Genomic DNA, 13,388 nt, shown 5'->3' with positions numbered 1-13,388 from the left:
TCTAGCACTATTATGTATTAATTCTACAATATGAATATGCCATCATTTATTTAGTCATTTCCCTTACTGTTGCATATTCAGCTAGTTTCCAATATTATTTTTCAGCAGAAGAGATTCCCCAAAGTGGGATTAAGAGTCAGAGTATCTGTATTTTCAGTTGTAGTAGCTATGGACAGATAATTAGCCAAAACGGGCACTTTCGTACACTACAGGGGGAGTGAGGCAACACCTGCAGCAGATTATGTTTGTCATTTTAAAATAGGACGTTTACTAAGAAAAAGTCGTACCCACTTCCTTCAGAACCCCGGTGAGTTCTGGGTGTGTCCGCATGTATGTGCATGCACACACACGCACATGTATATTTAATTTGCAGCTGACAAGATTCAGAGCATTGGCAGCCACTTTCCAGAGGAGGTTGGGGAAGTAGAGAACAACCCAGTGAGCAAGGCCATTGCTCGCCACCTGGGCATTGACATTTCTGCAGAAGGCCGCAGGGCCAAGAACCAGAAAGGCATCGCCATCATCATCCATGGGACGCCCTTGTCAGGTATGCACGGCCCTGAGGGGTTTATGGTGAAGTTTGCACGTGTAATTTTTTTTTTTTTTTTTACCTCTGAGTGATGCCTTTTGTTTTTTTTAATTTTTTTTTAAAATTTATTTATTTTTGGCTGCGTTGGATCTTCGTTGCTGCATGCGGGCTATCTCTAGTTGCGGCTAGTGGGGGCTGCTCTCTGTTGTGGTGCGCAGGCTTTTCACTGCGGTGGCTTCTCTTGTTGCAGAGCGCGGGCTCTAGGTGCACGGGCTTCAGTAATTGTGGCACGTGCGCTCAGTAGTAGTGGCTTGCATACTCTAGAGCGCAGGCTCAGCAGTTGTGGGACGTGGGCTTAGTTGCTCCACGGCATGTGAGATCTTCCCGGACCAGGGCTCGAACCCGTGTCCCCTGCACTGATAGGTGTATTCTTAAGCACTGCACCACCAGGGAAGTCCTGCATGTGTAATTTTTGAGGCAGTAAAAGACTCTTCTGTTTGAAGTTTATATACCAAAGGATTATCCCCAAATTGTTAAATTGCCAACTTCAGAGATATGGAGTTAGAGAAAGAGCGGGGACACCTCATTAATTAATACATCTCTGAATTGTTGGAGCTTGCATTCTTTCAATAACTTAATAACATTAAAATATTAAAGAAAAATCCAAGACATTAAGTTATTTTAAAAGGTGGGGGGGGGGCCTTCCCTGGTGGCGCAGTGGTTGAGAATCTGCCTGCCAATGCCGGGGACACGGGCTCGAGCCCTGGTCTGGGAAGATCCCACATGCCACGGAGCAACTGGGCCCGTGAACCACAATTACTGAGCCTGAGCGTACAGTTACTGAGCCTGCGCATTTGGAGCCTGTGCTCCGCAACAAGAGAGGCCACGATAGTGAGAGGCCTGCGCACTGCGATGAAGAGTGGCCCCCGCTTGCCACAACCAGAGAAAGCCCTCGCACAGAAACGAAGACCCAACACAGCCATAAATAAATAAATAAATAAAATATAAAATTCACGACATATGTCAATATTTTTAAAAAAAAAAGAAGAGAGGGGAAGAATATGTGCAGACTCTTTGGCCTGGCAGTATTACTTCTAAAAAACTTATCTTAGGAAAATAATCACCTCGACAAAGATTAACTGCATGAGTGTTCACTGCAACATTGTTGACCATACTAAAAATTTGGGAACACTTGAAGCATTCAATATACGGGACTAGTTAATTAAGCCATAGTACATTCATGCAGTGAATTATATCGCCATTAAAAACAGTGTCTTGTACACCCATTTTCATAGCAGCATTATTCACAATAACGAAAAGGTAGAAACAGCCCAAGTATCCATTGATGGATGAGTGGATAAACTAAATGTGGTATAATGGGATATTTTTCACCCACAAAAGGAAGGAAATCCTCACACATGCTACAACATAGATGAACCTTGAAGACATTATGCTAAGTGAAATAAGCAAGACATAAAAGAACAACTACTATATGATTCCATTTATATAAGGTACCTAGAGTAGTCATATTCATAGAGACATGAAGTAGAATGGTGGTTTCCAGGGGCTGAGAAAAGGGAGGAATGAGAGGTTATTGTTTAATGGGTAAAGAGTTTCCACTTGGGAAGATGAAAACGTGCTGGAGATGGATGGATGGTTGCACAACAATGTGAATATCCTTAGCAGCTGAGCTGTATACTTAAAAAGAGTTAAAATGGTAAATTTTGTATGTATACTATCACAATAAAAAAGTACCGTAGAAGTGTATTGAATGAATAGAAAAATGCTCATGATATATATCGTTTTTTTAAGTGAGAAGAAAAATGCCATGCTTACAATTTGTTATCTGTATTAATATCCTATTGCTACTGTAACAACTACAAATTTAGTGACTTTAAAAAATGCAAATTTACTTTCTTAGAATTCTGGAGGTCAGAAGTCTAAAATGGGTCAACAGGGCTGCATCCTTTCTCGAGGCTATAGAGGAGGATCCATTTCCTTGCCTTTTCTTGCTTCTAAAAACGTTATCTGCATTCCTTGGCTCATGGCCCCTTCCTCCATCTTCAAAACCAGCATCATAGCATCTTGTAGTCTGTCTGTCTGTCTATCTTGTCTCTCTCTCACTCCCTGTCTCTCTCTTTGCTTTCATCATCGCATCACCTGTTCTTACTCTGAGCATCCTGCTTCTCTTATAAGGACCCTTGTTATCACATTGGGCCCACCCACATAATCCAGGGCAATCTCCAACATCAAGATTCTTAATCATACCTGCAAAGTCCCTTTAACATATAAGGTAACATATTCACAGGTTCCAGGGATTGGGACGTGGACATCTGAGCAGGGGAGGCATTATTCAACCTACCACATAACCCATTCTTTTTTTATAAGAAATACGAATAAAATAGTTACATATGCATACTTAGCAGCCATATGCTAACTGTAATCTCTCTGGAAGATCAAATTTCTTTTGTCCCTGCTGTTATTTCTAAATATTCTGCTTTCTTTTTAATAAGCAGGTATTTTGAATGAGAAAAAAAATCAATACAAGTTATTCTTTAAACCAAAAAAGTCTCTTCCCATTAGAATCAGAAACAGTAAGAGCTACAAGATTTTTAAAGCTCATCTGATAGCATCACTTTTTAAGCCGAGGAGAAAATCCAGGGGGGATGTGGGTTGCCATAGCACACAGCTCATCAGGGGTAGAATTAGGACCAGAATCCACGGTCCTAACTCCTGGCTCAGGTCTTGCCTCTCTTTTCTGCTGCCACCTCTGGCCACACGAGAGACTTAGAGGCAGAGACCTTGGAGAGATCACTTTCCAGTAGCCTCTGTTATAGAAGCTTCTTCTGTCTAGGACACTGAGGAAATGAGAGCTGTGAAATTCAACCTCCTGACCTTTTTTAATAGGAAAGTCAGCCACCGCAGTCAGCATAGCCAAGTACTACAGTGCAGCCTGCCTGAACTTGGACTCCATCGTGCTGGAAGCCATCTCCAATGGCAGCAACATCGCAGGGATCCGGGCCCGTGAGCTCTGCATCAGGGCCGCCATAGAGCAGTCCATGAAGGAAGAGGAGTCTGGTGAGAGCCATTTCCCCGACTCTTTGTGGCCAAGTGGCCCTTACCCCACTGGTAATGCACCTTCTCAGTTTCCCCCACCGAACTTTTCTCCACAGCCCCATTGAAGGCTGACTTATAACATGCTGCCAGTTAGCAGCCCAGAGAATTCTCTCTACCAGACACCTGTGGCTCTCCTGGCTGCCCAATGCACTTGGCACTGCAGGGAGCAGGGCGACGGAAGAGATGTGGCCCACACCTTTGGGAGTGACCCCTGGAGGGGAGCAGACATGTGCTCCTTCAGAGCAAAGGAAAATAATGTAACAGAACTACCAGCTTCTGTGAAAGACCAACTTTGGGATAGTTGAGTTCCAAGAAGCATGATTTGGGGAAGTTTTCATGGAAGTGGGCTTTGAAGGAGGAGGAGAATGTTGACAGGCAAAGATGAAGATAAGGACATTCCACACCAAGAAAGCAGGGAAGCTGACAGTAAATTAAAGGTGGGAAGGCAGGTTAAGGCCAATCATAGTTGAACTTAATGCCAAGATTAGGAATTTCGATTTTATTTTGAAGGAAAAGAGGAGTTGGGCAGTTTTCACCCTATGGGAGAAATGGTCTGAACGTTGCAGTAGGAAAGGAGCTCTGGTGATGTCTTGTAATGGAAAAGAGGTGAAGCTGAATATGAGTGGGGCTGGGCTGGCTGACCTGATAGCCGCCTGCATGGCAGGGAATTGAAGGAGGGGGAGGCATTCAGGATGTTCACACCAAGATTTCTGGTCACAGAAACCAGGAAGAGAGCAATGTCATTTACCAAGACAGGGAACATGGGAGGAGGAGAAAGTTTACTGGAAAGGAAAATTAATTGAGTTTTTAAACCCCATAGTAGTGAGGCCTTACCTACCAGAGATTAAGAATCCTGGCTCTCCCAGATCCTCTGGGCAGGAGGGTGGCTGCTCAGTGGGGAAATCTATCATATATAAAGCAGAATACCTGCTCAGAGTAGAATCTTTTTTATATAAATACTTAGAACAGCATGCTGTCATTCCTGTTAGTGTCCCATGCCTGCTAGATGATAAAACTGGCTGGGGCTTTCAGGGGTGTCCCCTCCCCTTGATACCTCTGCATGGGATGCTTAGAGAGATGGAAGATTCTTTGCTGGGAAGATAAGAGAAACAGCTCTTTAGTGGTCTAGGGGAGAAAGAATAATTTTCTCTCTACTCTTCTGAGTTCTTGGCTGAGCCCCCCTGTAATAAAAGACAGATTAACAAGAGAAAAACAAACAAGTTTATTAACATGTATACTTCATTGTACCGTGGGAGATACTCGGGGGAAAATGGATGGCTTTAGAATTCAGAAGTAAATACCACTTTAATAGGGAAAGGGAAGGGGGACGTAGTCCTCTTAGGGGAGGGTAAATGGTTTTTAGGAAAGATGAGGGACCCTTACAAGAATGGATGGGAGATGTGGCTGTTTGTGATAAAGTCTTTCTGTTGTGGTATGGATTTGAGTCTCCTCTCCTGTGATAAGAGTCCATCTCCCTAGTTGATGAAGCTCTCTGGAAGGGGACTTGTGACAGTGGAGCTTCTTTTGGAGGTTCTGTCTTTAAGCAAATAAGGGGAGGTCAAGGAAAGCCACTCCCTGCATTTACTGTTTTTCAGGTGCCTACAGCTCAAAATAACCAATATGCCAAAGCAGCACATTTTGAGGTGGCGTATCCTGAACTCCTGTAGTCATATTTTGGGGTGGCATATTCTGATACCATTTAGTGGGGACCCCAGGCTGCATCACAATTCCAGTTCTCTTAGATTTTTTGTTTCCTTTTCTGTCAAATAAACTGCATTTCACAGAAGTCTCTGGAGTTGTGTTGACATCCCATGACAAATCATGAATTTGAGCTCCCTGAGAAAGTAATGTCAAGCTAAAGGCTTAATAACTGGGGGAGACCTTCCTCAACAAGGTGAGGGGTGCAGCCGCTGGAGTAGAGGAAATCAGCCCAGAAAGTTCCAGAAAGAGAGGAGAGGGATGGATAGGGCAGGATGGGAGCTTAGGGAACACTTCATGTTTTAGGAGGAGGTGGGGGGCAGGGGGAGAAGCCAGGGGAGGCGGAGAAGGCAGAGTGAGGGTCAGAAGGGTGGGCAGTCAGGAGAGCTACAGGCGGGAGGGGGCCAGAAGGACTTCTGCATCTGTCCGGAGACCTGGTTGGAGTCTGGGGGACCCTTCCTGCTTTATTTTCCTCATAGCCCTTACCCCTAGTTAACAGACTATTTATTTTATTTACTTATTTTATTGTCTGCCTCCTCCACAACCCCCACCCTGCCCCAGCCAAGAATGTGAGCTTCGGATGGCAGAGATTTGTGTTAGTTTTCGTCACTAATGTATTCCCGACATCTAGACTAGTGCTTGGCACATAGTAGACACAGAGTAAAGATTTGTAAAAATGTGTTAAATCAGTAAGTGAATATAATCGGAGGTGGCTGAAGGTTCAGATAGAATGAGCCCTGAGAAGAGGGCTGCTGTAGTTTACAGTTCGGAGGTCACTGGCGACTCTGGAGAAAACCCTCTCAGTGATAGGGTTAAACCCAGACCTGCATTTGCTGTTTGCTGTGGAGTCAGCAGGCTGTACTGAAGTGGAAGTGACCAGTCTAAACCTGTCTGTCCCACGCAGGACCCACCGGCCCCTTGAAATGTGCCTAGTCCAAACTGAGATGTGCTGTCAGTATACAATACATGCTGGGTTTTGAAGATGTAGTAAGAATAAAAGACTGTAAAACAACACAGTAATCATTGTGGTAGGTTTCCAGGGCAGTCAGGCCTGTAGCGTACCAGCAGTTTCAGAAATGATTACCCTCTGGGTTGGAAGAGAAAGTGGGGGAGAGTATCGTGGGATCCCCTGGGAAGATGAGCAGTGAAGAGCCCGGGGCTCCAGGCCAGGCTCTGCACACACCCGTCGTCATCATCCATCCTCAGTGGGTAGAGCCTCTTCTCTCAGCCTGCTAAGCCAGCTGCAGGTGGAGATGGCTTTGTAGTCTTCAAAAGAATCACAGTACATTTCAACTTGCCATCCTCGCTATTATTTCCTTATTATCCTAAGGTGACTTTTAATATAAACCCTCTATCTCTGTGTAGCCCAGGAGGCTGCTGCTTTGAGCCAAAATGCCGTGGGACAGATACGACTGAGCAGTGAGACCCTGGGGAAGTTAACTTCAGAATCTACTCTGGTAACTCCCGAAATTAAACCTGCCAGGCCTGTGCGTGGGAGCGTGCTTATCACCAAAGGCAAAGCAGACAGCCACAGCTCTGTGTCTCAGAAGCAGCATCACCAGCACTCGTCCGAAACACCACAGGTACAAATCAGGGCTCCCGGAAGGAAGGTTGGGATTTTTCCTCCCTGCTCCCCCTCTTCTCTTTTTTCTCCTCCTCCTCAGCATCTTGCATCCAGGTTAGCACAACTTCATTCCTACAGGTGCCCTTGCCAGTCAGGCCTAAGTACTGTCCCTGTACCACTCCTGAACGGAGTGTTCATCTAGCAGGTGTGAAACAAGTGCCTTTAATGTTATAGGTATTGGGTTGGGTGCTGGCAAAGTGAAGATAAATAAAGCAAAATTCTTTTACTCAAGCTGCACTAAGAGTCTGATAAGGGTGATAACCACACACTCAAATATATGTAATAAAAAGAGATTGGTGATAAAAGAGGTGTGTAAAAAGAATTAGGTTGAACCATATGAAACTGCCAATATTCAACCACTCAGGAACTCTATTGCAGCAATTTCATATGGCTCAGACTACTACTAAAGGCATGTCAAGGATGGAACCATGAATGTAAGTTGTGGGAGAGCTGCAGGGGAGTCTTGGAAAGTCATAAAGAAGCCAGAGAGTTTGAGTCACATGCCGAGGGACTTCAAAAACAATCTCAGCAGGTGAGATGAATAGCAGGTGCTGAAGTCAGAGACAGTGGGTGGTGCAGTGAGAGACAGGTGGGTGATGAGTTGTGAGTGGGAAAGCCAAGTCAAATGAGTATAGGCTTCTAAGATATTTGAAGAAAAGGGAAAAAAGATCAAGTAGTCATTAGAGGAGCAAACCCAGAGTCAATGAGTTCTTTCTCTGAAAGGAGGTGGAGGCACAAGGAGGTCTATTAAGATAGCTCCTGGAGAAGTATAAGGTGATGATCTACCCAAGAGGGAATGAGATTCCAGGAGGAAACAGGGAGGGCAGGATTAAGCATAGTTGAGGGAGTTGGGAGCCATCTTCCTCTAGAGTCAATAAAGGTGAAAATAGATACAGCTACTTGTAGGGGTAGCAAGGTGGAAAATGGAGGTTGGAGAAGGTCTTGCTGAATAGCCCTAAGATGTATGCAGGATGCATGGTCTTTGCGGGCAGTGTTGAGGAAGTTGGGTTGCATGGCATGCTTGAGAAGAACAGTAAAGAAAGCACTGATGTGTCCACTGCGAAGACAGAACCAGAAATTGGTGGTGGACAAAAGAAAAGATAGTTGAGAGTGCTGATGGCCCAGGCAAGATGTGAAGCCATAACTTCATGGTTGTAAGATTTCCCTAAGCAGCCCCTGGCAGCCCTTATTCAGAGGCAGAGAGAGAAGTTGTCATCATTGCAGGTGTGGGGGGTGTGCTCAGAACAAGGGTCAAGGGAGTTGAGAGTCGCATCAGTATAGGAAATCTGGCCTAGGTAGAGAAGGAATTAAAAGACGGACAATACAATGGGAGAAATAGGAAGAGTGAAAGGGTCTGTGGGTCTTGCTTCAGTCTGAGAGTGCTGTATAGGGGGAACGGGAGAGGTAGACATTTCAGAGAAGGTTGCTGAGGTGAATGCAGCAGAGGAGAGGAGAATCACACGTGTTGGATGGGGCAGGTGAATGGAGGGTTGGTGGGGCAAGTAGATGGTGGAGCACCGGATGGGGCGTGTGGACAGAGTGGAGGTGAAGGTCTTCACGTAAGAGGAGGTATGCTGGTTGGATGGGGCATCCATGGGTTGGATTTATGCCAGATGATGTCACATGATCTTCACTTCAGTGGCATGTTCTTCTAGCACCTTGAAAACTGAAACCGTTGACTCAGTTTCTTTTGGAGCATCATCCTTTTAATCCTCTTCTCCAAGACCTAATATAATATTCTTTACTTAGATGTTTATGGATGAACTGAACCCATATATTTCTATTAAATAGGGTATCATGGGAAATGATTTTCTTTGGTTTGTTTCTGCCAATCTGGATAGTAAAGGGAAGCTTTTTAGAACATATCAAAGGCAGCAGAAAATCCCAATTCTGACTCCTATCTAAATAGCAACTTAAAACCTGTTCAATATCACAGTAGAAATCAGAGTTCAAAGACCTTCCCCCGCCCGCACTGCACATGTGTCTGCCAGCATTGCTCCAGTGTTACAGGATCAGGTGGTTTGGACAGCTGTCGCCTTGTCAGAGTGCTTTTCCTAGAGATGGCTGTTTGGTTTTCTTGAAGCTCTCCTAAAGCATGAACTCTTCAATGAAGGAAATTTTAGTCATGGTGCAAATGGGAAGAAATGTGTACTATGTCACATGATGAAGAAATGACCTGTAATATAAGGTTATTTATTTATAAATCACCTTGTTCCAGGAAAACACCAGTTTGAAATCCTAATCTTTTGAATATTTAATCCATCACCCTGACTCTTCAATTCCATGGTCTCCTTAGCTACTCACTACCGTGGTCATATTCTAGACCTTATTCACTGTGACCTGTAGACTCGTGATCTCTACATCACACATCCTACTTTTTGACAACCATCTTCTAACTTTCCGGATGACTTATTCTGGTAAATAATGGGTCCCAATGAAACCTCCAATTCACATCTTCACTGCCGACTGACCCCTTCATTTCCTTTCTTACTCAGTTTGGATTCATGGTCCATCACTATAGGTGCTCCCTTTTCCCTTCCCCTTCATCGTACTCTCAATTCTCCACCTCCTCCATGTAGGGCAGTTGAACGTAGGTAGAGAAAACTTTCATCTTTCCTGAATGGTCTTAATTTAAATTTAAGACCACAGAGATTGGAACCAAGATGGCGGAGAAGAAGGACATGCTCTCACTCCCTCTTGCAAGAACACCAGAATCACAACTAACTGCTGGACAGTCATCGACAGGAAGACACTGGAACTCACCAAAATGATACCCCATATCCAAAGACAAAGGAGAAGCCACAATGAGACGGTTGGAGGGGCACAATCACAGTAAAATCAATCCCATAACTGCTGGGTGGGTGACTCACAGACTGGAGAACACATATACGGAAGAAGTCCACCCACTGGAGTGAAGTTTCTGAGCCCCACGTCAGGATTCCCAACCTGGGGGTCTGGCAATGGGAGGAAGAATTCCTAGAGAATCAGACTTTGAAGACCACTGGGATTTGATTGCAGGACTTCGCCAGAACTGGGGGAAACAGAGACTCCACTCTTGGAGGGCACACACAAAGTAGTGTGCGCGTCAGAACCCAGGGGAAGGAGCAGTGACCCCAGGGGAGACTGAACCAGCTGGTGTTGGAGGGTCTCCTGCAGAGGCGGGGGCTGGATGTGGCTCACACTGAGGACAAGCTCACTGGCAGCAGAAGTTCTGGGAAGTACTCCTTGGCGTGAGCCCTCCCAGAGTCTGCCATTAGCCCCACCAAAGAGCCCAGGTAGGCTCCAGTGTTGGGTCGCCTCAGGCCAAACAACCAACAGGGAGGGAACCCAGCCCCACCCATCAGCAGACAAGTGGATTAAAGTTTTACTGAGCTCTGCCCACCAGAGCAACAGTCAGCTCTACCCACCACCAGTCACTCCCATCAGGAAACGTGCATAAGCCTCTTAGATAGCCTCATCCACCAGAGAGCAGACAGCAGAAGCAAGAAGAACTACAATCCTGCAACCTGTGGAACAAAAACCACATTCACAGAACGATAGACAAGATGAAAAGGCAGAGGGCTATGTACCAGATGAAGGAACAAGATAAAACCCCAGAAAAGCAACTAAATGAAGTGGAGATAGGCAACCTTCCAGAAAAAGAATTCAGAATAATGATAGTGAAGATGATCCAGGACCTCGGAAAAAGAATGGAGGCAAAGATCGAGAAGATGCAAGAAATGTTTAACAAAGACCTAGAAGAATTAAAGAACAAACAAACAGAGATGAACAATACAATAACTGAAATGAAAACTACACTAGAAGGAATCAATAGCAGAATAACTGAGGCGAAAGAATGGATAAGTGACCTGGAAGACAGAATGGTGGAATTCACTGCTGCACAACAGAATAAAGAAAAAAGAATGAAAAGAAATGAAGACAGCCTAAGAGACCTCTGAGACAACATTAAATGCAACAACATTCGCATTATAGGGGTCCCAGAAGGACAAGAGAGAGAGAAAGGACCAGAGAAAATATGTGAAGAGATTATAGTCAAAAACTTCCCTAACATGGGAAAGGAAATAGCCACCAAATCCAGGAAGCCCAGAGAGTCCCACACAGGATAGACCCAAGGAGAAACAAGCCGAGACACATAGTAATCAAACAGGCAAAAATTAAAGACAAGGAAAATTTATTGAAAGCAGCAAGGGAAAAACGATAAATAACATACAAGGGAACTTCCGTAAGGTTAACAGCCGATTTCTCAGCAGAAACTCATAAAAGCCAGAAGGGAGGGCATGATATACTTAAAGTGATGAAAGGGAAGAACCTACAACCAAGATTACTCTACCTGGCAAGGATCTCATTCAGAATCGATGGAGAAATGAAAAGCTTTACAGACAAGCAAAAGCTAAGAGAATTCAGACCACCAAACCAGCTCTACAACATATGCTAAAGGAGCTTCTCTAAGTGGGAAACACAAGAGAAGAAAAGGACCTACAAAAACAAACCCAAAACAATTAAGAAAATGGTCATAGGAACATACATATTGATAATTACCTTAAACGTGAATGGATTCAATGCTCCAACCAAAAGACACAGTCTTGCTGAATGGATACAAAAACAAGACCCATATATATATGCTGTCTACAGGAGACCCACTTCAGACCTAGGGACACATACAGACTGAAAGTGAGGGGATGGAAAAAGATATTCCATGCAAATGGAAATCAAGAGAAAGCTGGAGTAGCAATACTCATATCAGATAAAATAGACTTTAAAATAAAGAATGTTACAAGAGACAAGGAAGGACACTACATAATGATCAAGGGATCGATCCAAGAAGAAGATATAACAATTATAAATATGTATGCACCCAACATAGGAGCACCTCAATACATAAGGCAACTGCTAACAGCTATAAAAGAAGTCGACAGTAACACAATAATAGTGGGGGACTTTAACACCTCACTTGCACCAATGGACAGATCATCCAAAATGAAAATAAATAAGAAAACAGAAGCTTTAATGACACAATAGACCAGATTTATCCATCCCAAAACAGCAGATTACACTTTCTTCTCAAGTGTGCACAGAACATTCTCCAGGATAGATCACATCTTGGGTCACAAATCAAGCCTCAGTAAATTTAAGAAAATTGAAATCATATCAAGCATCTTTTCTGACCACAATGCTATGAGATTAGAAATGAATTACAAGGAAAAAAATGTAAAAAAAACCAAACACATGGAAGCCAAACAATACGCTACTAAATAACCAAAAGATCACTGAAGAAATCAAAGAGGAAATCAAAAAATACCTAGAGACAAATGACAATGAAAACACGACGACCCAAAACCTATTGGATGCAGCAAAATCAGTTCTAAGAGGGAAGTTTATAGCTATACAAGCCTACCTCAAGAAACAAAAAGATCTGAAATAAACAATCTAACCTTACTCCTAAAGGAACTAGAGAAAGAAGAACAAACAAAACCCAAAGTTAGCAGAAGGAAAAAAATCATAAAGATCAGATCAGAAGTAAATGAAATAGAAACAAAGAAAACAATAGCAAAGATCAATAAAACTAAAAGCTGGCTCTTTGAGAAGATAAAAAAAATTGATAAATCATTAGCCAGACTCATCAAGAAAAAGAGGGAGAGGACTCAAATCAATAAAATTAGAAATGAAAAAGGAGAAGTTACAACAGACACTGCAGAAATACAAAGCATCCTAAGAGACTACTACAGGCAGCTCTATGCCAATAAAATGGACAACCTGGAAGAAATGACAAATTCTTAGAAAGGTATAACCTTCCAAGACTGAACCAGGAAGAAAAAGAAAATATGAACAGACCAATCACAAGTAATGAAATTGAAACTGTGATTTAAAATCTTCCAACAAACAAAAGTCCAGGACCAGATGGCTTCACAGGTGAATTCTATCAAACATTTAGAGAAGAGCTAACACCCATCTTGTCAAACTCTTCCAAAAAATTGCAGAGGAAGGAACACTCCCAAACTCATTCTATGAGGCCACCATCACCCTGATACCAAAACCACACAAAGATACTACAAAAAAAGAAAATTACAGACCAATATCACTGATGAATATAGATGCAAAAATCCACAACAAAATACTAGCAAACAGAATCCAACAACACATTAAAAGGATCATACACCATGATCAAGTGGGATTTATCCCAGGAATGCAAGGATTCTTCAATATACACAAATCAATCAACGTGATACACCATATTAACAAATTGAAGAATAAAAACCATATGATCATCTCAATAGATGCAGAAAAAGCTTTTGACAAAATTCAACACCCATTTATGATAAAAACTCCAGAAAGTGGGCATAGAGGGAACCTATCTCAACATAATAAAGGCCATATCTGACAAACCCACAGCAAACACCATTCTCAAGCATGAAAAACTGA

General features: G+C 43.3%; 1 protein-coding gene across 1 annotated transcript in view; it reads left to right on the top strand.

The window, feature by feature from the left end:
* HYDIN (HYDIN axonemal central pair apparatus protein) overlaps nt 1-13,388 on the top strand; it is a 437,603-nt gene that overhangs the window by 329,068 nt on the left and 95,147 nt on the right. The window contains exons 40-42 of the mRNA XM_082606776.1: nt 374-547; nt 3,437-3,607; nt 6,710-6,927. Of these exons, the coding sequence (XP_082462902.1) occupies nt 374-547; nt 3,437-3,607; nt 6,710-6,927 (563 nt within the window). The remainder of the gene's footprint in view (nt 1-373; nt 548-3,436; nt 3,608-6,709; nt 6,928-13,388) is intronic.

The sequence above is a fragment of the Mesoplodon mirus genome (genome assembly GCF_964341445.2).
Source record: "Mesoplodon mirus genome assembly, chromosome: 19".
NCBI lineage: Eukaryota > Metazoa > Chordata > Mammalia > Artiodactyla > Ziphiidae > Mesoplodon > Mesoplodon mirus.
This window is presented reverse-complemented; position numbering and strand designations above follow the sequence as displayed.